The following is a 26,062-nucleotide window of genomic DNA, read 5'->3' on the forward strand; positions in this document are numbered from 1 at the left end:
TATCTGGTCCATATTGGACTGGATTCTTACGTAGATTTCCTGTTAAAAAATATATATTAAAGCTTAAATTAAATGTTTTGCCTCAAACACAACTAATGCCTCAATATATGGGCACACTATATCATAACTGTATACTGAATCTACAGTAATAATGGCACATTTTTTTTAATCCTGTACTTTCCAAGTAGCACAGGTTTCCTGTTTTTAGTTGAAGCCTTAGGTACGGGTATGTCTTCAGCCCTGATGCAGTCTGAAGATGAGCTTTGCAAGTGTCCCAGTGGGAAAAAAGATAGAAGGGCTGATCTTCAATTTCCCTCCACAGTGTCCCATGGTTATAGCCAATTACACGATAATGTCTCTGTTTCCTTCAGACCTGAGCATGCATTAAACTCCCTGTGCTTTATAATAGTATATTGAGTGCTGTCCATGGTGCTGAAATGATAAACCTAGTCCATCACTCTACTGTTCTTCTTTCACCATCTGCTGTGGCGACTGTGGCTCAACAAAGTTTTTCTTTACATAATGAGCACTATTAGTACACCAAGCCACTAATCTGTATACTGTTAGTTAACTCAGAATGTTCCATGTCCTACTATCACTATCCATACTATCACTCTAATATCCACAATAGAGGAATGCTTAAGATACTGTATACATTTTTTTAGATGATGATGTATAATGATGATGATAATGTATTGGTAAATGAACCTATACTGCTTGTGTCACCTTTTCTATTAACGTTTGTCCCTCTTTACTGGTCCAGAATCCATAATGTCCTACACTGTAGCTGAAACTACAAGACCTCTGGCCTGTGTGTCTAGGACCCCTCTAGCCAACAATCACTGCAACTTTCTTCCAATGGGACGAAATAAGACTCATCCTCAACGCCTGCACAATCAGGGATGGACAGATGAAAACTAAAAGGCCCAGAAGTGGCCTTTATTTAAACACTATTATTTAATTTTGTTCAGTTAAGGGACATGAAAATAAACCCAACCTTAACTGTTTCCTCTCAGAAGTTTACTTCTGCCACATGAAAAAAAATGCCTTTAAACATTCGAGCAAAGCCCGCACAGGCCAAGCTGTCTGCTGCCTCAAAGAGCGGGGGGCACACAGATGGCAACACATCTCATTCACGCTTTTCCAGATCCCCCAAACAAGGGAAGGGTAAACAGGCTACGAGTTCTGCACCAGGCTTTCGATCTGGGCTGGAACCTGGCTCTGTGTCTGGGGGTGTGCCTGCGCCAGCGTCAAAACCGGCTGGAGGTCAATGCTCGGTCTCCAGACCAGGTTCAAAGACCAAACCTAGCTCGTCAACAGATAAAGGAGTAACTCATGGTTCAGCAACAGCTCCGGGGGGTAAAACCCTGTCCATGGAGAACATCCAGTCGTTGAGTGCTGCCTATGCCACTTCAGGCACCATGTACCCTCATGAGCGGGATTCCTTGGAACCCTCTGGTGGGTACCCCAAGGGTACCATGACACTGGGCAGAAGCACAAGTCGCTCCTCTTACACTAATCGGACAACGGCTATGGGAAGCAGCCCAAACATCACCTCTTATGGTCCGTCAGACCCCTATGGAGACCAAACCTTGCATCCTGCAGGGAGTTCCAGTTTGCGGAATCAGTCTGGAAGGCATCCCCAGGCACCAGACTCCGCTGGACGTGGGGAGGTCTCAACGTTTGATCTACAGTCTCAGCTTAGGGAGCTTCAGAGGGAGAATGACAACCTGAGAAAAGAACTGGATGGTGGAAGGGAAGGAAGGATGGGCCACAGTATGAACAATGTGAACTTCTGGAGCCCAGATGTGAAAAGAGACAAGGGGGTAAGGCAAGAGGAGGGAGGAAGGACCTCTGTTCTGAGGGACCAGTACAGGACTAACCAAGATGATGCACAGGTGAGAAAAAATAAAAAAAATTGGGAGTTTGTTCAAAAATGAAGAACATTCAAAACTCTTATTCATCAAACATCACATCCGAACTATTTGTGTCATTCCACCCATCTCCTCTGCACGTCATACTCCTCGCATCATACCTTTTGTTTCTAACGTCAAGGTTGCATGGAAATGCTACTGTGCAGTTTGTAAAGATGTTTGCCAGGATTGGCGCTGTCTGTGTTTCCATGGGAACATGCCCCAGTGGCAGCAATTCCAAGTGTAAGCCAGTTTCTAGCTGAGCTCACACCTACTCCTTAAGGGACAGTGACCAGTCTGTCCTGTGCCACTTCTCATAGGAATCTTTCCTACTGAGTCCAAGTCATTCTTCATGTTTTCACTGTATTGCTACAACTATATATGTTATTTTTTAGTCTGCTTTCCTCTTTATCCTACACTGGGAGACACTTGATTTCTATTTGTCTGGGTTGCATTTTACTTCTCTTGACTTTGTCTGGTGTCATGTAATGTTTCTCTAAAGGGAAAATAACTCTGCGTTTTATAGTGTGTTGTCCTGTTCAGATAATCTTTCCGAATTTGCAGCATGTGAGCTTGTGTTAAAAACTCTTTTACTGCTCGTCTTTTCCCTTACACAGGCTTGCAAAAACTTCAGTCATACCTGCACTCATCCATGAGACTCCTCCCTTTAGTAGCCACCTCTGCATTTGTATTTATAGCTTTCTCATCTCACATTGTCATTCAGTGACACAAACATCCACACATCCACACACCTGAGATTTTAAAACCTCAAGTACAAAAATTAATTCACTCATTTTAACTTTCTTCAGGAGCTTATCCATTGCTATATGACTTTATTGACAAACACAATAACATTCTGAAATTGCATGAAGATCTTTATTTCTATCTACTTTTCTAATTTAAGAAAGACCACATGCACACATAACTCTCCCACATGTACACATAAATATGCACACAACTTTTACCACCCACAAGGTGTTGTCTTCACCAAAGGTAGTTCAGTCAGCTTTATAGGCAATAGATGTGTTTACAATCTAACTACTGATGTTACGATTCTCATGTCTGTTGTATTAAAAGGAGCAGGACAGTCAATATAACCAGCGCCTGTGTATTTGCAGGCTGGTCGCAACTTGGCCCTGTCTCTGATAGATGTATGTGTTTGTCTCTGTTCTGTTCCTTCAGGCGTCAGACCCATACACTTGTGTATCATGTTTTTTTTCAAGTGTTGACTCATTTGTCCCTCCCACACTCTTCTGAACTGTGTTCTTCCATTCACCCTTTTCTTCTTTCATCTAGTGAAACATGGTACCTTTTCCTTAAATGTATAACTGTATTACCTCATGTATCTTTAAGGAAAGCTTTATAAAGCTTTATGAGTAACAAACATAGCTGGTTAGATATTCTCTGTCATATTTTTTGTTTAACAATACCCATTACAATACCTGAATTGGTCATTTAGATGCCACCGAACAATCAGATACCAGTGCAGAAGTTCACATCATGTGTTACGATGTCAGTCGTTGTTATATTGCCTGTCTCAGGTTAAACCTATTGTAGAGTATACAATGAGATTGAAAAAGGAATACAACAGAACTTCACTTTAAATTGATTTGTGGGCTTTTATGTTGTTATTAGATAGGACAGCTTAAGAGAGATAGAAAATGTGGGGAGAGAGAGTGAGGCATGACATGCACTGTAAAGCGTCAGGATGAAGAGACAAACCTCGGACCAGTGCGATGTGGACTGTAGCCTCTGTACATGGGGTGCTGTACCAACTGAAGCTGAGCCAGTGCCACTGAGCTTCCTAGTTCTACATTGATTCGATTCCACCTAGAATCTCATAATCTGAGAGAAATAGATTTCTGCAGAGGATTTGGCTCCTGTATAAATGTGAAAGAATGATGAACTCTGAAGGAATCCTAACCTTAAAGCAAACTAACCTAATGTTAACAACTCTTATCAGCTTTATGCTCCATCTTTCCTTCAGATTATCACTTTCCTTTTTTTCCCCTCACTTCCTTCCTTTTTTTTAGCCCTTTGAGACTCTCTAGGGAGAGTTCAGCCTGTCGAGAGATATTTGTAATTAGCATAAAGAATGTCACCTTTTCCCTCAGCTGCAGTGAACAGAGTTGTCCCCTGACCATCTGTTTGTTATGTGTATGTGTGTGTGTGAGTGTACTTGTATGTGTTTTGTGTACACATGCGCATATGTATTTGTGTCTTCAGTCGAGGTTGCGTGTGTGTTTGTGCAGAGGATTGTCCACCCACTCAGACTTGCTATTCAGTTCTAGCTTGTTGCATTGATTATCCGTGTTCACCCTTGCCTGCCTCCTACATCCCAACTCTGTGTCCTTGACGCTCCCCACCTTCTGGACTTGAGCAGAGGAGTAAGAACACTCGAGGAAAAATTAGTAATATCTTCCCACAGATTGAGAGATTAGTAATTTACCTTCCGCTAAGTGTTTGTGTCAATGAATATTAGTCATCCTCTATGATGAGTCAGATTGATTTATTTTTTGTATCTTCTGTGTTTTTCTTTTTTGTTTCATTTCCTAACAGTCTTTTCATACCCTGCATCATCAATCATAATGATAAAGTCCAGGGGCTCCAGCACAGAATTATTTTTTATTGACCAGACAGGAAATCGTACAGCTGTATAAATTAGAAGATTGTATTTTTCATCACTTTGCACTGCAACGTTCAGCAGAAGCAGGGAAAGTAGAGAGAACTGTGTTATCCCCATCAACTCTCTATTAGAGCCCATCTGTGTCACTTAGTAATCAATTGTTCAAGTGATACATGTATTGACTTTTCAATCAGTCATGAAATCATTAAACCTCCCCAGACTTGCTCAAGCAGGGATGACTCAAGTGTTACAAAGTAGCAAACTAAGTTCAAATGCATGCAAGGTCAAGATCTTCCGAGTATCATTGAATTTTTAACGTATGTAGTTTAACGACTAGGCGTATGACATTTTAAAATTTCCCTCCGATATAATACTCCAGCTTAGAAACAATGTGGAAAACCTAACCTACTGCTAGAAAATAGAAAAACCATTCTGCATTTTGACAACTTTGTTTTACAAGTTTGCTCACTGGCATCTAATGCTTTAATGGTGTCCTTAATAAATGATTGAATCATCAGTTAGAATCCATTGATAATTGATTACTTACTAACATAATTAGACACTTAGACTGCTGCAATAATTATTTTCAGTATTTCTTTTTTCCCGAATTGCAGATAAGTTTTCAACCCCTTATCATCCTTTCTTCCATTGGTTTTCATCTACCTGCACCCCAAGCCATGTCACTTTGCTTGCAGTAACCTCTATGTATGCTCCCTGTATTTTTTAAAGAGATATATCGCCCTCTGGTGGCCAAAGCAAACAATCATCAGCCAGCAGCTTGATATAATCCAAATGAGTCTTTGATGTTTATATTTTTTGTGTTCTATTTTTGCTTTATACATATGTGTGTCTTTTTCATATCTCTGATGCAGCCTGGGGATGTCAGAAGGAACAAGGTCTGTTTTATGAACCTAAATTTTGAAAGGTGTCATGTCAAGGAATTATGTTGTCAACAATTATATGTCTGTGTGTTAGGCAAGTTTGTTTTCCAACTAAATGAATTAATGTGTACTTGTCAATCTTTGTCTTTGTAGCAGATTCCATTGACAGTTCAGGAACTTCAGGAGGAGTTGAGGGCTCACAGGGAGATGAACAGTCGCTTACAGCAACAACGACAGCAGGGTAACTCTGGCTCCTACCGAGAACTCCATACAGACCAGGACCACAGAGGGGGGCTAAGCCCTGGCCACAGTCCCAGACAAAGCCCAAGCAACCTTCACAGCCCTGTGCAAAAGAACAGCTTGAGAGCCAGCCCATCCAACACCTACAATCCAAGGCAACAGGAAGCTGATGTCATCATTCACAGCCCCGGTTATGGCTGTAACGCTGCTGTAGCTGTGCAGAGAATCAGTCCTGCCAACACCCTTCAGCCCGGGCCGAGGAAGAGCCCAAGTCAGCCTCTCTACAGTCAAGGTCCCCAATTAGCACCAAGCGCAAGCTCACTTCGGCCCTGCAGCCCTTGCCAGGTACCCGGATGTGACGGCTTCTCCTCAACTCCTCCTGTTGATCCATCAGAGGAAAATTTCTTCAGGCTGCAGTCTGAGCACGAGCGGCAGGCTAAAGAGCTTTACCTGTTGAGGAAGACCATGGAGGAGATGGAGATGAGAATCGACTCTCAGAAGCAGACGCTGGGTGCAAGGGATGAGAGCATCCAGAGGCTGCTGGAGATGCTTCAAGGCCAAGGTCAGAGTCAGGGACCCTGGGGTCGGGGACAGCGGACGGGCATAATCACCATGGCGGCACAGGAAGCTGAAGCCCAGCTGGAGAACATGCATGTGAGAGAGGTGTGTTATATTTTTACGTTATTTCAATGTATCTGAACCAGTCGACCGTAGTTTCAAAGTGATTTTAACAGATGGGTTGGAGAGTATGATGGTGTTATTATTTATATTTGATTTAACATGGGGATTTTTTCAATTTTATTAACAATAATTCACAATCTGTTGTATTTACTTTAAGAGAATGTTAATAGATATTACTAATTTATAACATTTAGCTGTGAATTATTTGTTATCCGCAGTGCATGTGTGTGTATAAGAGTGGGTGTGTGTTTGTAGTATTATACATGTATGGACACACAGTGGCAGCAGAAAGCTGCTCAGCAGGTCTTATCAATGGGCCAGATTAACATACGGAGAGCTCTAAGCCTGTGTACAGCCATGCCGTTTTACAATCTGACTCCTTTAGGTTGTGTGTGTGTGTGTGTGTGTGTGTGTGTGTGTGTGTGTGTGTGTGTGTGTGTGTGTGTGTGTGTGTGTGTGTGTGTGTGTGTGTGTGTGTGTGCGCGCGCGTGTGTTGCTGGGTATTCACAGCATGCTCAAATTCCACTTCTCTTTTGATAGAAGAGTTAAATTAGGATATACATTTATTGCAGCCAATCAAAAATCCATGTAGAAAATTTTGAAAATATTGTTGTTTTTGTACCCCACTCTCTCCTCTTATTCTGTCTTTCCTCAGAGACTGATTTTTATTGATTGAGTATTTAAAATAACCTGCCCTCCAGTTAGCGGTGGTGGAGCATAGGTGTCTCTATATGCTATCCCAGTAGTAGGCTGCTCTGCGCTCTTCACTCCTGCCTTGTTTATTTTTAACTCCTAAATCTTCTTAGCCTTTAATTTCTCTACCTCTCTGTCAGTGTGTGTGTGTGTGTGTGTGTGTGTGTGTGTGTGTGTGTGTGTGTGTGTGTGTGTGTGTTTGTGTGCGTGTTCATGTCAGTGCATGCCTCTGCTATTGTTTGTGTAATGATGTTCATGTTTTTCTGTCTATCTGTTGTTTGTCTGCCTCTGACTGTTAGGCCCGGTCACAATGATTGCAAGTGTGATTGTCTCTGTGTGTGTGTTTGTGAGCATGCGTGCACATCTGGGACTTGTCAGCTTAGTGTCTCTGGCGAGGACACTCCCTCTCTGGGCTTCCGCCGGTGGCTGATGGGATATCCACCCATGCTGGGTGTCACCGTGATGATTTTGACAGAGAGGAGTGTGGGTTGTTTTAGCCCATGCTAATGCAGCAACTGTGTGTACCTGTGTGTGAATGTGTGTAATGTATGGGACCAACTCATGCTTTGTGTGTAAGAGGTGAGTACCTGTTTGCACACACTCTGAGTGCTGTGCTATTTTTAACTGCTTGACAGCTTAACACATGCTGTGGGTGTAAGGGGGAGGAGGGGGTGTCTGGATCTGAGAGGTAAGGTTAGAGGGAGAGAGGGAGTGATGGGTGAAAGGAGTGTTTTCTTTGGTAGAAAAACAAGCTGTGTTTTTCTGAATATTAATGTATGATTAATGAGGGGAAACACCCGACTGCCCTGATTAAAGAGGGAAGATTGTTGTTCCCTAGTTTTTTTCCTCGCGTGTACTTCTTTCCCTTTTACCTTCTCTCCTCTGAGGTTGAGATTGTTTGAAGTTGTTATGACTTCTGTGTGTGTGTGTGTGTGTGTGTGTGTGTGTGTGTGTGTGTGTGTGTGTGTGTGTGTGTGTGTGTGTGTGTGTGGCTGCATTTGTGTGTGTCTGGTTATGTTGATTCATATTTATATTAAGAAATTACTGCTTGAGGATGTTAATAGTTTTTAATTTTATTATTTATTTTAAGTATTTTACTGTATGGACTGTAGTACGTCAGATGTTAAGATTTCTGTAAAACACTGGGCATCATCCGTTTCATATTAGTTTTCGTAAAAAGACTTAATTTAATTTTCTTAATATTGTCATTACATAATTTGTTGGGTCCCAAATTCATTGCATTGGAATGTGTCATGAGAACTAAAAAAAACATTGCAAATAATGAATATTTATGTGTTGATGCTTAAATGCATTAACCAGCTTTCATGTTTGATATCCACCAATAAATTAAAATGTATTATAGATTCACAATATTACCTTTTATTATACAGTGTTTACTTTAAGCAACTGGGGCCTAGTGTTATTTTTTGAAGCTCTATAACCCTATTTGTACTAGATTGAATTCGGTCTTACATTTGTAGCATTGTCATAGTCAGCTATGGCCGACCAGTGGTGGTAGTGGGATAATGCCTCTATTGGGGGGCACTGCTCTTATTTCAGTGAATAGCTCCAAAGGAAATCAGCATGACTGCCTTTCATTACCATCATCATAAATGCCTCTATTTTCAGTTCACCACTGCTGTTATTTGTTCTTAAACATGGTAAAGGGTTGGCACCTGGACTCTCTTTGAATTCTCTCATTGAAAAAGAAAATAATTACCACACATTTTTGTTTATATAATCACACTTGTATTTTTCTTATTTTTTGAAAACAAGCTTTAGGAGAGGGGTGTGGAAATGTATAAACTAGGGCTGTCAGCATTAACTAGTCAATCATACCTAAATAAAGGTCTGAAATGAATGCATCGATAAGCCTCCACAGTGTCTCCCTGAAGTCACAGTCATGAAAAAGAACAACACTACTGCATCTTTGAATGTCTGATTTCCTTTTAAAGAAACTCTCAGACAGCTCAGTTGACGAGTCAAAAGTTATATCCACCCTATGAAATCAAACATTTCACTTTTTTACCGTTTCTTTACGTTTTTTTCATTTAGTTTTTGATCCATAACACGTTTCTTTTTCTGTGGTTAAGATGACGTCAAAACCTTTGTTCTACCAGAAGTTCCTCAGTTTATTTCAAAAATAAAAGCAGGACTTAATTCAAACAGAAAGTGAAGTACTCTCAGTTTAAAACAGTACACAAATTCAAAATAAAAGCCGAATAATTTTTATTTTTTTTATGCGAAACAATGGAATTTCAATCGCGTTTAACTATTGAAAATAAGCAATTAAAATTAATAATCATTTGACAACCCTAGTGATAATTATTATATATTGCAAATAAGAAAATTCAGGAAGGCAGTGGCACCACAGATAACTGAAATCTGCTTTCATTTGTTTCCTTTCTCTTCTTGATCAGACACTTTTGACACTACACATTATTTGTGTATGTTTTGTTGATGTGCAGTTTGAATAGATATAGTGCTCCATAACTCCTTCACCTTCTGATGTGTGTTGGAAGAGGGGCGGTGTGTGCCAGCTTTCAGAATTAGAAACACTGTCATCTCTAGTTTCTCCCTTTGTTATTGTGATAAGAAGTATTTGTGGTACACTCTGAAATACTGATTGGCAGAATGTACTTTGTTTGCACTACAAGCAGTGTCCACAAAGTGGCAGTGTCCCATCAGAATTTAACTACTGTGGAGTTTACATGAACTGTAACTGAAGTTATGTGCTTATGTGTGATGACACACACACACACACACACACACACACACACACACACACACACATACACACACACATGCACGCATGCTGTGAGGCATAAATCTGGGCCTAATCTGCTCTCCCCAGCCGCCAGGTCCCTGTAGACCCAGTAATAACAGCTGCACCACTGGTCTGTTCTTGCCTAGCCCTGACCTGCTGCCAAGGGCGTGCACACACTCATGCACACTCTCACTGTGAGAATTTAACTTGAGGATGGCATATCTGCTTTCATACATATTGTAATGCAGATTTTATGTGGTTTTTAGGATTCTCCATAGAGTCAGGGCCCATACAGTAAGATGAGATGTTTTCTCACAGTATTGGATCAGTAGGACTGAGTATTTAGCATTGCTCTATTGTTGACAATAGAAGGGAAAGGCACTTATGGCTCTACACTTTTCTATGCAATGACTGGCTTCAGAAGTCATATATTGTTATTCTTGGCAGGCTCTCTCTGTCTGCCCCCACATTCTTTCAAAAACCTAAATGAAACTTCAGCAACGTAGCCTTTAAAAAATTCAGATGCCAGAAAATAGAGGAAAAGTGGAAGTTCATCTTAGCAACTTCGTTTTCCTTAATGCACATTTGTTTTTATGCCCTCAGCCTTTTAGCTGCACTATTGAGTTTTCTCCTTCTCCCTCTTTTCTCATCTGCCTTCCTGGCTGTGTTTATTTTAGTTGTGTTTATTCTCTCATTTGACTCTTCCCACTCTCTCTTTTCTCTAACGGATACACTATCTGTTGTGGTTAGATTAATCGGTAAAAAGCCTGTCACGGGTACAGCCTTTCAGGGCTCCCTTCATGATTGGCTATTTCAGCCACCACTAATGAAGCCCTTCTCTACTGACGTTCGAGGTCCACTGTAAACACTGTTAGCAAACACTAACACACACACTAATTCTCCTTTCTCTTCACCACACCCTGGGTGCCTCACACCCAGCACGCTCTGGTGATCTCCCAGAATGCTTGAGCAAAAAAAAAAAGTTTATCGGGACAAAATTACACCCCTCAAACCTTCAACTAATTCCCCCCATGTCTTGACAAGTCTTTCCCTCAGATTTGACTTCTTGTCAAACGTGTCATAGAGCCATTGAGCTGATAGGCAGACACATTTTAACATGTGTGGCAAAGGAAATCTGTTTCCCTTTTCTCTCACTGATGAAGAAGGGATGGGAATGTGATTGATGAATGTGTGTGTCGATGTATCTGTGCTTGTCCCAGTCTATGCCTGGCACATATGACACCATTGCCTCTAGGCTAGAATTGAACCTTCTGACCGTATCCTTCATTCAGGATGCCGGCACTTATTGCTATAGTGTTACGTTTGATCCTATTCATTCCATATGCTCTGTCCTCTGACACATGTGGAACAGAAAAGACGGTCTTTGATGACATTTTCTCTTGCATGACTTAATTTCCCCCCATTGTACTGTAACTGTGGTTGATAAGGAGTTGATACACACTCTCTCAGTGGAACATATTAATGCTTGGATGTCCACAAGACACACACGCACACTCATAGTGACACATTAATACACATTTGGTCAGTGGAAGATTAGGACTGTGGCAGTAGTGGGCATGCCCGCCTGTGGGAAGGCATGCTCCGACAGCAGTAATCCTTCCTTTCCTCAACTGATAAGGACTTCAGGGTAAAGCCCTTATCTCCTCCCATTTACAATCTCTGGTAGAACTGGGAAGAATGGGAGCAATGGGAAATCATGTCAACCTGTTGCATCTTCTTTTTTGCCCACCCCCTGGTTGTCCTCTGAATGACTGATGAGCTGCCTTAATATGAATGCCCCTTTCTGCATGTGGTTACTATTTGGGTTGATGGATTTTACCATACTGACAATCTTTTTTTTTCTGGTTTTTGTTTTGATGGCACTACAGCTTCTCTGTTTTTAAGTAAATCTTTATTGCCATCTTTGTTTTTTTGAATCCTTACAACTTGTGAGGTGCTACAATATATACACGTACATTCCAGATGTTAAACATTAATTACAGATTCTTCTAAAGCTTAAACTTAATTAGAAGGCTGCAGGTGTGATGGACTATCTTGTATTACATGCTGCTCACCATAAGCAATAGCAGAATACAATCCAATGCAATAGTTCTGAATTGAATCCTCTATGAAGCTGAAATTGATGAAGTTTTAAAGCTTCATTGAGCCTGGGGTTCACAACAATAAGGTTCAATAAAGATGAAATGGGATTAAAAGAGCAGTTCATTGTCGTACATTGCTCTCAGAGATAAATTTTGGCATCTTTGCTGTTGTACCCCACATGTCTGCAGTATGTAAAAGCTTTTGTGATAACAGATGTCTCCCCTTCAAGACAACAGGCAGGGCTTACATGCAGGCTGATTAGAGCAAAGCAGCAGCAATGATTGTGTTGTGGTTGCTGTTCCAATGAAACATTTTGAAATGCATATCAGGCTGTTGTTAAAACTGGCTAACAAACTTCACCCTTCTTTGCTCTCTCTCTTTAGAGATGACATGCTTTAGGCTACATTAATTTATTAATTGATATTTGTCTTTGTATTATTGCAATTGTTTTTAATCAGGGTAGATTTACAAAATAATACTCAAAGAAAACCCAAACATGAAAGGGTCAGTTCAGGTCCTTCTGATCATGTGGTTATTTAAATGTTCCCAGTTACTGTTTTGGAACTGCAATATTGTTCTCTCGTCCAATTATACTTTTCCTTATACTCTGGCTCAATAAGCATGATGTATGTCGGTATGTGTGTGTGCTTTTGTGAAGGCATAGTTGTGGTTCAGTTACCCTTAATTATTGATGGAAGAAGAGTAGCGCATGTGTTGGCAGGCAGTGTTGCTAAGCAAGAGCTTTAGCATGCCAGTGACATCTGTGAGAGAGAAAGAGATAACAAGTGAGAAATGGAAAGATGGAGACTGAGAGAGTGTTAGAGACAGATTATTTTGACCTGTAGTTGAGTCTGCCTCCAACCTGCTAACAAATAGAGACAGGAAGAGATCTTAAAATGTTTTCTTCATTTTGCAAAAACAAATTTTAAGGAATTTTAAGGATGTCCATTAGAGCCTAGCTGTATGTACCAAAAGATCTAAAAAAGAAGGCTGGGATTGGTCTAACTGCTCAGTGCATTTTATCTGAAGCCGTGGGTGCTAGAAAGTTCCAAAGATGATGAGCCGCCAGGCTTATTTTTATCGGGTCCCTCCCCAGGAGCTTCATCGCCGAAACCAGCTACAGGCTGATCCGGCCAAGACCAGGGCTCTGCAGACTGTCATTGATATGAAGGTAGGACGTAAAGGCAGATCTAGTACAAACAGGAGAAGCTATATTTAATTATAATATGCTTCACTGGGAGTGTTCATTTCTTTTGTGGATATGTTGATAGATTCATGCAGATAAGTGTTTTTTACTGTTAACAGAAGCAGCTGAGGAGTATATGTGAGAATAGTGAGCTCATATTGTGTAGGTGTTGTGGTAAAACATGGAAAAAGTCTAGTGTGATCTTGTTTGAGCTGTGTGGTTTTCTGTTCAGACGTGGTTAGTATTCTGGTTCACTCTGATATTAGCTTCATACCTTCCAAACTTTGATTATTGATGTGCACTGCTGTTACATGGGCAGTTAGTAGAAGATCACGATGGCCTGTAAATGCAGACACTAACAAACAATCCCATCTTATTGTTTCCTCATGTTTCTATGGCAGACCATGCCCAAGTGGCCATTGTTGGCCCATGCAGAGTCAAGCACTTATTCAATTTGTTTCAAATGTCACATATGGAAGCTTTCACTCTCATCTCATCCCTTTGAAGTCTTCAGAGCTGTGAAAATGCAGTTGACTCCACATGTGTCTGCCTGCACACCCACCCACGCACACACATTTAATGTTCATTTAGCAAACGCTTTTTCCAAAAGTGACTTCTTTACAGCAAAACCACAGTTATTTTTCACACATACTTTGTGATTTGTCTGCCTATTAACAACATGCACATGTGCTCGCCTGAAATGCAAACAGTGTGTCACAATGCATGACAGAGGCTTAATTAAATCTGACTATTAATTTAAAAAATCCAAACTTATTATTCCATATGGGCTACACATTTGTTAGAGTCTGCACTTGTTGCTGATTCCTGCATTGTGGCTTTTTGAAAACATTTTCTTTATTTTTATTTTGGTATTAATACAACCATGTTAAAGTTGAATGTACTGGTCCTGTGAGTGTTTAATAACCAGTGTTTGTACTTGCAGTGTTTTTTCTTTCTCTAAGTCGTGTATATGTGTTTTGTAATTACAGAACACCAACCCCCCTTTCTGTTTTGATCCTGACATTGTCTGGCAGGTACAGTAATGAGTAGTCAAACCTTTTTTCCTTCTTTCCACTCAATAGCTACTTGCGTTCAGTACTTGTATTTTGCTCTTTCACATATTCTTCATGCTTGAAATGCAGCACCATCTTGTCAGAAGTTCAGAAGGTTATGTTTCAGGCCTTTTAGGGCCAAGCTTCTCTTAGATTATTTCCAATTGTAGGAATGTTGTTTTTGACATTTCCTTTGTGTTTTCCCTGGGTTTGCTTTGTTTCTCTTTCTCTGCGTGTTGTTTCTTCGTTTTGATCCAGAGTGGAATCAGTTATTAAACTAAGATAAATAATTCAATACCATATTCTGTGTGTGGGCATTTCTGTTCCGTGTGTGTATGATTGTAATTTGTGTAAGGAGAGGGGATTCCCTAGATGCCCAGCCTTGACTTTTATCTAGGTATAGTTTGTTTGTGTTGGTGTGTTATATGTATCTTTATGCATTCCTGTGTGCTCGGCTTATGTGTGTATCGGATGGTATAACCAGCACCGTGTGCTATGCAGGTCTGAAGTCAGTGGCGGTAATAGAGGTCATATGCTTACATGATGCCTGTGGTTTAGGTTGATGGCATCATGCAAGCTGCTTCCATTTATTCAATTACCTTTCTCATCTCTTCCAAGGTTGGGCTTTTAACGTATGTCTGAACCTATGCATCTAAACATCCTCAAGACCTGTCCATGACAGATCCTTCCATTCGCTCATAGATACTGCCATGGCTAAACTGCACACACAACTGCCAACAACCTTGACATTTTTTCCATGTTTTCAGTTAATTCCATTCAAAATTAATATAAAATTTGAGGCTGTAATCAAATAGAGGGTACGTTGGATAATTCAATGACTGTGCTGCCGGTTTAAGGATCATTCAGGCCTCAGGCCTCAATTGTTTAGGGCAGAGCCTGGGCTGGAGGGTGGGCTGTGTCTGACTATTTCTTTAACTTTCTGAAAAAATACCTCCTCTTTTTTTAAACTTTCTGTTCCTGTACTTTTACATTCTGAAAATGAACATTTGAATGAGACGAATTTAAAGATTAATTTGATAGACAATTGTACAAAGAGTAACATTTGACACTTTTAACCCCTATGAATACCAGAGCCTAATATCTCAGTCAGATATTTGCTGACTGTGTGCCTGCTTACTGTTGCTGGTGCAGGACACCAAGATCTCTTCCCTGGAGAGGAACATGAGAGACTTAGAGGATGAGGTCCAGATGTTAAGGACCAGCGGCCTTATCCACCCTGATGACAGACAGGATGAGCTCAAGCAGGTGGATGTCTACAAGAGCCATTCCAAATTCATGAAGACAAAGGTAGAACGTCCGAGCATGCCACCCGAGGCAACTTTACCTGCATGTCCTGAGTGATGCATGTTTGTCTTGAAGCATCAATTACAGCTGTGTGAGAACGAGTTCTATGCATGTGGTCATTGCATGCTCATTGAGAACGAAGCATTGTATGGACTATCTGTAATATGAGACTGCATGGTTCAGTTTGCTGTATCTTTCACATTGATAAGGTAACTCCTATGTATACAAATGCTAAATGTATTAAGAGCGATTAATTTTTTGTTGTTTTATTTTTCTCCTTCTAATTGGCACTACACATTTGTGTATCTTACCTACCTACCCTGTGTGTTTACCAGTGATTGTTCTGCTGTCCATTTGTGACAGTTGACTTTTCTGAGTGAGCAAACTTAAGCCTTATCATCTCAAAATACATTGTGTTTTTCTTTTTTAAGACATGAATACTGTTTCATCAAAAGTACACTTTAAAAGTAGGAGGGATTCTGTTTTATCAGAAGAGTTGACTTTCAAAGTAATCATAAAAAAAAAAGATATATATATATATATATATGTATTATTGCACTATCATTTTTTTTTCCAGTATCTTTTAGACCATCTGTATACGGACAGAGCAGTTTATCGGCTGACATTTACATGTTGAAATAGGTATAATGACATACTGTATGAACAGAAGCCATGTTCAAAAATGTTAATTTCAGGTTTCTTGCCGAGTGTCCATGATGTATGACTCCCATGAGCAGCGCTCCATGTGAAAATAATTCTCTTTGGTTCATTAATGGGGCTCTTTGTAGGGCCCATTTGTCATTGCATCAGGGAAGCTCCTGATCCAATCATAAAAGAGATGTTTTTATGAATGGAAACCTGACAGATGAATGTGAGCTTACAACGACAGAGGAAAAGCTCTCTCCTCACCCGCACTGACCTGAGACGATATACATCACAGTGATGGGCCTGGCTCCCTCTCCCTTGTCTCATCTTTCTGCTAAACACAGAGAGACAAAACGCACATGGAGATGCATAGACACACAGATTCACTCTATATCCTTGAAGTGTTTAGGATGCTGGTCTGTCAGCAGTGGTGGTGACTAGTGTTGAAGTGACACTGCGATAAGAGAAACCATAGAGGACAGCCTCCCTGTCCTTCTGGTGTCCTCTCTTTGATAAACCAGAGAGTGGCTTCTGAGAACAAGAACAATGTTGAAGTTGAAGTAGAATCTCACCAACCACAACCTTCTGAAGACTAAACTGTGTGGTGGAGGAGCGCAGAGTACGGAGGAGTGTGGAGGAGTGTGGAGGAGCACCAAGCCAGCTGGGAATTAGACTAGAATTCCCTGAGCAACTCTCCAGCTGGCTTTGTTCTGTATTTAGTGGCTTGCTCTTTTCTTGTCTTTTTGTCTTTGAGCAGGCCTTGTCACCATGTGTGCCTCCCATCAGAACAGCTCCCACATTCCTCCTCCCCACTCAACAGCCCTGGATTAAAGAACAAGCAGAAGTACCCCTCTCATTAGACTCTCTCCTCTCTCATTATTGAATTCATCCAACCCAGTATTCTTTAAATCACTTGTTTCACTTTTTATCTATAGTGCTTATCATTTAATGACGTAACCTTTCCACTATGTTCCCATCTTTGGACTTCTTTTTCTCTCTGTCTTACTGTCTCCCTTGAGTCTCACCTTTCTGAACGTGTCTAACATAGTCTTTTTTTTTTTAAATACCAATTCCTCTATCCCAAACTGATATTTGATTTCAGCTTGATTCTGACTTAAAGATCTGGCTAAGTGATGTTGACAATATTTTCCTTTCCATTCTATGTGTTTATATGCTCATACTACATCATTCATTATTAGCAAACAGTGGGGGCATTTTGACATAGGAATTATTTCAAGCTTGATATGCCAACAAGTTTTATGTATGCTTGCAATATCTGCAAAACTGCTACATTGCTATTAACAAAATGAAGGAGGCTATATTTAGGTCAAGACAGATGCTGTCAAAGCTGTGTGAGGCATGCAGCTTTTTCAACACTGATATGTAGAGGGAACTCGGTATAAGCCGTTACACAGCAAACTCAGATATTTGTACTGGGACTTGCATAAGTTTGATCTGAGCATTTCAACTTGTGACTGTAGCACAGCTTTTTGCCTCCTGGTTTTGCATTATTCAATCCTTCTTCTCCTTGCTCTCTTTGGCTCTTTCTTTCCTTGAATAAGGGGTTGATAGGTCAAGCACTGCTCCAGTCAGCATTCCCCCTGTTATGAGCTGAACCTTGCTCAGTCGTTTAAAGAAATCTCTCTCTGAATCAGCCTTGTGCATTTTTGGCAACAGTAGACAGATGACAATCTTCTGCTTATAGCTAGCCTCAGCACAAAGCCCAGCCTATGTTAGTTAGTGGTTTTGATTTATTTTGTGTGTTTTTTTTTTTTTGTCCTACTCTGTTTGTCTTACCTTAAAACAATCTGTAACCTGTGAGAGTGTCATACTGCATCCCGTAAGGCTGTGTGCCTGCATGTAGTTTTGACCCCTTGGCCGTTTGGCTTAGATAGTCTGCAGAGTAGACTGTGGGCCTGGCTCTCCCCCGAGTGCAGACTGAAAAAGTTGTGCTGGGTGATAATTCAAGATTGTTTTGTATCATTTCTTTTCACAGGGGAATGTCACAGAGCTAAAACTTTTAAATAATATAGGCTACAGAAATGTTCCGTCTTCAAAAAATATGTCAATTTTTTAGACATTATGGAATAATATAATATTAAAACTTTGGCTTATCGGAATACAAATATTTCTTTCTTCTAATCTACAGTATGTGATTCGGAAAAACATGATCGCTATCACGCTATTAATTGCCTCCACATTGCCCTGTCCCTTATTTAAAAGCATGTGCTTGTTAGATTAAAAAGAATGTGTGCTTTTGAAACACGTCTGAAGTTGCTGATAAAGGAGAACAAAGTGTTAAAAAAAACGGTTTAGTTTATTTCATCTTATGCAACAGCAACACAGACGCTGCTTTTTTCAGTAGTTCTGCACATGGTTCATATGTGTGTGTGTGCGTTTGCTTGAAAAAATGTAATTTTGTGTGTCTCTTTGAAAAGTGTTCTTATCTGCAAGCTTATCAATCTGCAATCAGTTCACTCAATGATGACTAAAAGTTTTTTCATAAGAAATGTGTGCTTGTGATTCTGTGCTTGTCAGATAGAGCAGCTGAAGCAGGAGCAGACCAGGAAGGAGACAGAGATGCAGGCCCTGCAGACCAAACTAGAAACCCTGACCAATCAGAACTCGGACTGCAAGCAACACATTGAGGTGCTGAAGGAGTCGCTCAGCGCCAAGGAGCAACGCGCCAATACATTACAGACAGAGGTCAGTACACACACATATACACAAATCTGCAGACACACAAAAATGTACCCGCACAGATGCAAACACTTACCATGATGCACTGAGGAAGCCACTCCAGCTTCCTCGGAGCCACTTGTAAAGATACACACAGCCTCAGCTGGATGTGGCTGTCTGGCAGTGACGATGTCTGTAGATCACCTCAGTAATAACACAAACCAAGAGTTATAATATGTTTAGGCTGTTTTTCAGCTTGCTGTGGTTTTAACAGGGATAAAGATTATATTTTAGTGTAAAAGCTTCCTGTTGTATTCCTCTTTATTTGACCTTTACTTGCTTGCTTGCTTTTGCGTTAAGCCGATTCATAAAAAAAAAAAAAAAAAAAAAGAAGTTATTTTGTCGTCCAGGGACAGCCGAGAAATGCTATCACTTTTCCTGTGATGAAAATAAATGTATGCTGTTCCAGGAGAAATACAATAAGTGACCAGTTTACATGCAGATACTGAGGAGATGACAGGGGTCACCGCAACCACACAAGTGCAATCACCTCATATAATGTAACTTTAGAAAGAAACTATGCTGGAGCAAACAATCCTTTCTTTCTCCTCCTTGTTTTTTTCCCTTCTTTCTAACGAGGTAGGTGGAAAAAATGTCGATGCGTGTGGCTTCTGTAGTCCACCAGTGGGTTTGTGCGTGTGGGCGGGTCAGTATCACAGAAGGCAGGAGGGCGCTTGCAGCTTTTCGTCTACATCTTTTTAGTTTCTCTACTCCATAGTTCTAATGATTTTATCACTACTGTTAGGGATGGAGGCAGGTTGATTGTGGAGAAATGGAGGAGTGTTTGTGTGTGTGTGGTACAGGAGAGGCGGGGGGGGGTTAGTATTTTTCTCCATCACTCTCTAGACTTGGAACTGATACTTTAGATGTCTTTGTGTTAGGCAGTTGAGAGCAGCCTGCTAACTATGTCCACTCATCATTACAGGAAACAATTTGGGACAAAATTAGGCCTAATTGTACGTACATGTGCAAAGAATTTTGGCCCTTGCAGTTGGCTGAATACATCATTCTTAAAGGAATTTGTTTTAAGTGTTTTTTTATGTGTGTGTGGTTTTTGTTTGTGTCCTGAATTGAAATGTAATTTAAGAAATACAGAGGTGTGGACTCGAGTCACAGATTTGATGACTTTAGACTTGGACTTGAGCCTTACGACTTGAAAACACTTGAGATTTAAATGTGTGTATGCTACTTTAGGGCCATATGATTTCTGCAATGCGAAAAACAAAGATTCAATCATTGAATTTGACAATGTAAATGGAATCAACTGTAAACCACAGAATATTTTCCCCAGCAATCTCAGTGTTTTTAAAGTTTGAAGCACGTCTGGTTACCTGCAGAGTCTTTCTTCTGCTCATCTGCTCTCTGTATGTCTGCTCTCTAAGTTTCCTTAACTAGATAATGCGTAGCTAAATGATAAATGGACTTCTATAGCCCTATTCTAGTCTTCTGACCACTCAGTGTGCTTTTACAATACATGTCACATTCACGGCATTTACAGTAATCTAAATGCTCCAGCACTCTTATTACCTTATGAACAATTAATCTGGTACTTACTGGTTTGGTGAAAAAAAACAAACGTTGGATACAGACCTTATATTTTCTGCTGTGTGTTGCTCATCAGTACTATGTGTCTGTGGGACAATGGTCTTCAAATCCCAGGTCTGAATGAAATGACAAGTGATGGTAACATATGACTCTGTGGTGAGAGCTGTCAAGTCTGCAGTAAACAGACTTGACAAACAGACAATTCTGCTGCATCTGTCCTGCTCTCGTAGCTGTTGTTAGCCGTGATGGCGGCTTGCACCCTGGCTCGACAAATGCCATCAGCTCGAGGAAGGTCTCTCATCCACAAGGCTTAACTGGAGCCTATCTCTAATCACCATTATTATATTATAAACTAGTCTGGACATAGGGGTCATCATCGACATGGGCTAACAGGGTCAGCAAATGAAGTGAGACTATCTGTTCTCAGTCTACATATAATTCTTGTTTGTTTAAACTAACATTTTAATTGCATGAGCCAGTGACTCTACTAATGATCAAGAGACTGATGCCTTCTTGTTGGCCGGTGGTGTGTGTTTATGTGACACAGATATGTGTATATTTGTGCATGATTACAAAGCAATGCATGTGCATTACAAGGGGCAACTATAATGCGGACAGTATTCACCTCAGTGATAGGTAGCCTGTATCCTTCTCCTCTCTCGTAGGATACTGCAGTGGGCTGTAATCAGATCTGACATGTCTAGATTACAATAAACACACACTGCCTCACACAGACAATAATACATACAAGAACAGGTACGCTGTCAGTCCTGATTGCTGGACTCTCATCTCTGGTCTTGTGTATTTTTTTCCTGCTTTTGAAGTTGCAGTTTCCCTCTCTTAGAAAAGGCTAGGGTTTCCCGGACTAAGTGGGCAAACCAGAGGATGATTAAAGATATTGAGTGTGCTTTAGGCAACCATTGGCCCTGCATTCCTTTGGTGACAGTCAATCATCTAGCCAGGATGCACAACCATTCTCAAAGGATCATCCTTCACAACTCAGTCATTTTATAATTTCATAGCAGTTTGATTCACTGTTCCTACATCTCAGTTATACCCAGATTTCTCTCTGCTTCCACAATGAACAATTCACCATCGTACTTTTCTACAAAGACATGAATGTGTGCCAGATTGGAGGCATTACAAACGCCAGTTATTTTGTCAGTAGTCCAATCCCACAGAGACAGGCTGGTTTCTCCCAGACATAGGGAGCAGCTTCGTCTCATAGACACTTGTCTCTAAAAGCAATTCACATCAGGATAGGACCAAGAGAAGGCTGAACAGAGCAGGCACTGTGAGAGTGGGAACGAAAAAATGGAAGTGTATTTATTTGTCAGTCAAAGTTAAGGACAGTTTCCAAATGGGCCTTAGTGAATATGTCCTCAGATAACTGGAAATTGTGGAAAATAATGAGTGTAGCCTTTTGTATGAGAATTGAGACTCTTCTACCGCTGCTCATGTCTGCGGAAACCTAATCCTTTAATACAGTATGTGTCTTTCTAGCCCCTGATCAGGACAAAGCAGGGCTGTAACTATACTCTGGTAGATCAGGTAACCTATCAGAGACCTTCCTGCATATTTAACCAGCCAGAGAATGAGGAACAGGCCACAACCCCAGAGGAAAAGAGGCTTGCTGGCATGTGCTTTGACTATGTAACATTTCCTTTGAGAGTTTTGGATCTTTCAAAGAGGTCAGGTTAGACTGCGTTAAAATATTTGTCCTATATTACTGCTGTCACGCAAGAAGGGAAGATTATTACGAACTGCAATGTGTCTAGCTCCAACCTTTAGGGTCGGATCGATATGCTTGACATCCCAACAGAAGGGTTCTATAACAGTAGGATGGTACGGATCAGTTATTTAAGAACCCCTTCCCAACTTTTGACAGTGGAAACGTCAATACATGTGTACCGTACCAAACGAACCTGAGCCGGACCGCTTGGTGGAAACAGGGTTTAAGATTGAGCTTCTCTTGGTCTCTGAGATTAAATGCTAAGGTGCACAACTACTAATATATATTTACTGTTCATGGGTTGGAGTGTAATCTGAACTGATTTGTGGATGTTGGACAATATTACATCTTACTTCAGATTTGACTGCTTTAAGATCATGGTTGCACATTAAGGAGTACAAACAACAAATACAAAATAATTAGAAAAAAAGAACCCATAATAGGAATGAAGTAGAACATTAACATGTTAAAAAAAAAGTAAAATATTCAGAAATAATTCAATCAATATACATAAATGATATATCTTGGCTTATGGAACTTTCACAACAAACTTAATTTAAACATTGATTGATGGTATAAATATGACTTTGGCAGCTTATTTCTCTCATTATGCCTGCATAAATAATTTCTTGGCATTCTTTGTGCGACCTGTTATTACTGTGTCCGCTCTTCCCTCCAGTGGTAACCCTAAATTCATGAGAGTCACATAATGACTCATTAATTTCTATTTTTGATGCAACAAATCACTTTGGATTTAATGTCTTTGGCTCAAATTAGTAAAGACTTTTATTTTGTTAAGCTTGAAATGCTTTGATTAATATATTCATCTCTCTAAGAGAGCACTTAGCAGGTGACCAGTTGCTCACACAGGAAGTATCCAGGCCTGTAATAGGTCCAAGGTGATTATGTCAAAGTCTGGAATCAGCCACATAAGTAACCCTGAAGTTTAACATTTGATATTTATTCCTCTCTTAATGCCAACAGAAGTGTTGGTAGCAGCACGTCTTTGATACGCGCTTCGCCATGTGGCAACATGTCTGTGTTTACACAGAACGTTCTGCGGTTTTTCAGTTTAAGTCTCTCAGATGTGACCTCAAACATCTCATGCTCTCTTTCATCACCAGCATTTGCAGTGAGTCTGCCAGAAGACCTCCGCTGAGTTTTGATTTTGAGGTTAAGGTGTAATGACTTGAAGAAGATATAAATGACTCAAAAAGGACTTGCTAACATCAACCATTATGACAGTGATGAATAGGCAAAATAAGATGAAAATAAAGAAGTATCTGGAGCGGGAGAAGGAAACTTTGAAGGAAAGACAGAGCGACAGGAGGAAGTTAGAAGTGAGAGAATGGAGACGTTTGATGGATGTAGAGGGCTGTGGGCTTTTGTCAGTGAGTGATACGATTGTACGTTATGCTGTGGTCCCTGCTGGACTATTTTTGTTGATCTTTCCTTGTTCTTTACTGATTAATAGTTCATACAGGTAGTGAGGCGGAGGAAAGATGTGGTCTCAACCTGGTTACACTCCTCCCTGCACTCTCCTCTTGCTGTTCTTATTCACTCTCTTTCTTTCTGGCTCGTTCCCTTTTGCCCTCAACTTTCATGTTTTCTCTGTATTCATACTATCTGCCTCTATCTGCCCCCATTTTCTTGCCTTTTTTTCTTCTTCTCTGTCCATTCTTATCCCAAATTGGTTGAATATGAAAACATTGACAAAGGTGAGTTGGCATAATACCTTTGAAAACATTTCCTGTTGCATTCTGCTGACCACTAACTATCAACCTTACTCACACCCCTTGCCTGTATTGATGAGTCCTAACCAGCGCATACCAGTTGTGATACGAACTCATCTGAACTGGACTGACCACGGTCAGCACTGTCAGACCTGACATCGTGCACGTTGGTTCCCAGGGCGCTGCGGTTTGGGATACAGCGTGAGCAGCAAAGCGTCAGGGCCCCCAGAACAAACAAGGAGCGCTCCAAAATAAAGCCCCCGCGAGTTCGTCGGAGGCCATGTGGAAAAGCCATAAAGTGAAGTTATAGGGGTCAGAATGGGGATTAGATATTTAATGGTTTACACAGGAGATTAAGCAAATATGTTTGTACACTCTGCTACTTTTTGCATATACAAATAAAACACAGGCACATTAGTGTTATGCAAATACACATGCTGCAAGCATTAGCACAAAAAATGTGTTGCGTTAAAGGTAAACAATTTTCATTTTTTGTGTTGTAATTTATCCTGCATGAAGGTTTTTGGACAGTGTGTGGGTGTATTTAGTCTCTTTGTTTTCAAGTTTTCTATTTTTGCAAGTTTTGAAACTAAACAAACACACACAAAAGAAATGAAGGCTAAGCTTGGTCTGTTGTCAGTCAGCAGCTGGTTAACCAGTACGCAGTGAGGTGCTGATAGGGAAAGCCAGAAACAATACTTTCCTTTCTTTTAGTTCTGACCTTCTCTCTCTGCTTAGGGTCAGACTGCTTTCCTCAGACCGCTGACCACTAATTTCATGTACATATAGACACACACACACACGTGCAAAAATACTCTCACTGAAACTTGCCACAAGAATACAGCGGAAAAGTTTTCAACCCCACTTACTGAGGGCTCAGGCTGATATTATTTACCCTTGGTGTTTCATATAAAGAAGAATACAAAATCTACAAAGTTTAGTGGATTCTCAAATGCTTTTCCATTAGCACTAGGCTCTTCAGCTAAAATTTAGATTAGGTTAGGCTTGATGAGTTTTGAATCTAAAAGAGAGAGCTACTGTAAGTTTTACTTTCTCTGCCAGCAAAAAACCAGACTGGTAAAGTCTCTCCCTCCGTCTCTCTCTCTGTGCTCACTGTTAATTCACTGATCACAGATAGCACCAGTGTCAGATTAGACATTCTGCAAAACAATTTGCTATATTAGAGCTTTGAATAGCAATGTTTAAAATGAATACGTGAGTAATTACACAGACATTTACATTTATAATATAATTATTGTATAATTGTATAATACTTACAGTTTCACTAGGCTTTTATACTTTTCTTTTCTCCATTGCTATTGTATGTTTTCATTATTTTCATATGCCAATTAGCATTTTGAAAGTTCAGAAATAATGAGTTGTTCAGAATTGTGGCTGTTAATCCCTATGCATACATTTACTTTGTATTAAATGATTTAAAATTAGAAATCAGCTAGCAGCGTATTAATCCATGCGTTTAGTCATATTGATTTTGGCAAAAATAGTCCGGCCCCCGGGGATTGTCCATGTTTTTCAGGTTAAGTGACAGGATGACACACAACAGAACCTTTTCAATTCTACAACATGACTGTCAGATTGAAGGTTTTTTACTGAGCTCAGACAAAAGTTTGAAAAAAAACTTAGTTGCTTTAAAATTTCTGGAGCTGTCAGCAACACCTTCATAGGTGGATGACAGTTTATGCAATTGTCATTGAGATTAATTTATAATGTGACCCCACAACAGTATAAGGATGCATCAGCTGTGTTTTAAATGATGATCTCATTCATTCATAGTTCTTGTTTTAGGTAAAAGTAGACACTTTCACAACTGAACAATCACAATGGTGTAAAGACAGATAAACAGAATGAGGAACAAGAAACTGTTTGACTTTTGATTGAGCACAAATCAAGATTAGACCAGATCTACTGTACACTGCAGACCACATGTTTGCCATAGTGACTGTTCTCTGCGGTTTGACAGGAAATGGATTCCCTGGAAACAGGATGTAGCAACTGGCGTGCGGTGCTGGAAATGATCAGGAAAAATAATCAAAGACGGAGCAAGTGTTAATGAGGGGGAACGCCTGTAGCTTCTCTTCCTTTACATCTGCGTGTGTGTTTTATGTATGTGTATCTTCTGTATTTGTGTGTGTCCATCTCTGCCTGAGGAGGTAATGATGATGGATGGAGGGCGATAGTTGGATTGAGCCAGCTGTGCGCA

The 26,062-nt window shown here is 40.4% G+C and overlaps 1 protein-coding gene across 7 annotated transcripts in view; it reads left to right on the top strand.

Annotated features, from left to right (window-relative positions):
- Positions 1–26,062, top strand: part of LOC109996130 (ERC protein 2) — a 150,289-nt gene that overhangs the window by 1,226 nt on the left and 123,001 nt on the right. For 3 of the 7 annotated variants that reach the window (XM_065961255.1, XM_065961260.1, XM_065961256.1), the window contains 6 exons: positions 764–1,898; positions 5,412–5,435; positions 5,574–6,323; positions 14,080–14,124; positions 15,295–15,450; positions 18,631–18,798. In XM_065961255.1, the coding sequence (XP_065817327.1) occupies positions 1,044–1,898; positions 5,412–5,435; positions 5,574–6,323; positions 14,080–14,124; positions 15,295–15,450; positions 18,631–18,798 (1,998 nt within the window). In that variant the 5' untranslated portion in view covers positions 764–1,043. The remainder of the gene's footprint in view (positions 1–763; positions 1,899–5,411; positions 5,436–5,573; positions 6,324–14,079; positions 14,125–15,294; positions 15,451–18,630; positions 18,799–26,062) is intronic. The other 4 variants (XM_065961257.1, XM_065961259.1, XM_065961258.1 and 1 more) reach the window with 4 other exon arrangements.

This window comes from Labrus bergylta, chromosome 12 (assembly GCF_963930695.1).
Source record: "Labrus bergylta chromosome 12, fLabBer1.1, whole genome shotgun sequence".
In the NCBI taxonomy this organism is placed as follows: domain Eukaryota; kingdom Metazoa; phylum Chordata; class Actinopteri; order Labriformes; family Labridae; genus Labrus; species Labrus bergylta.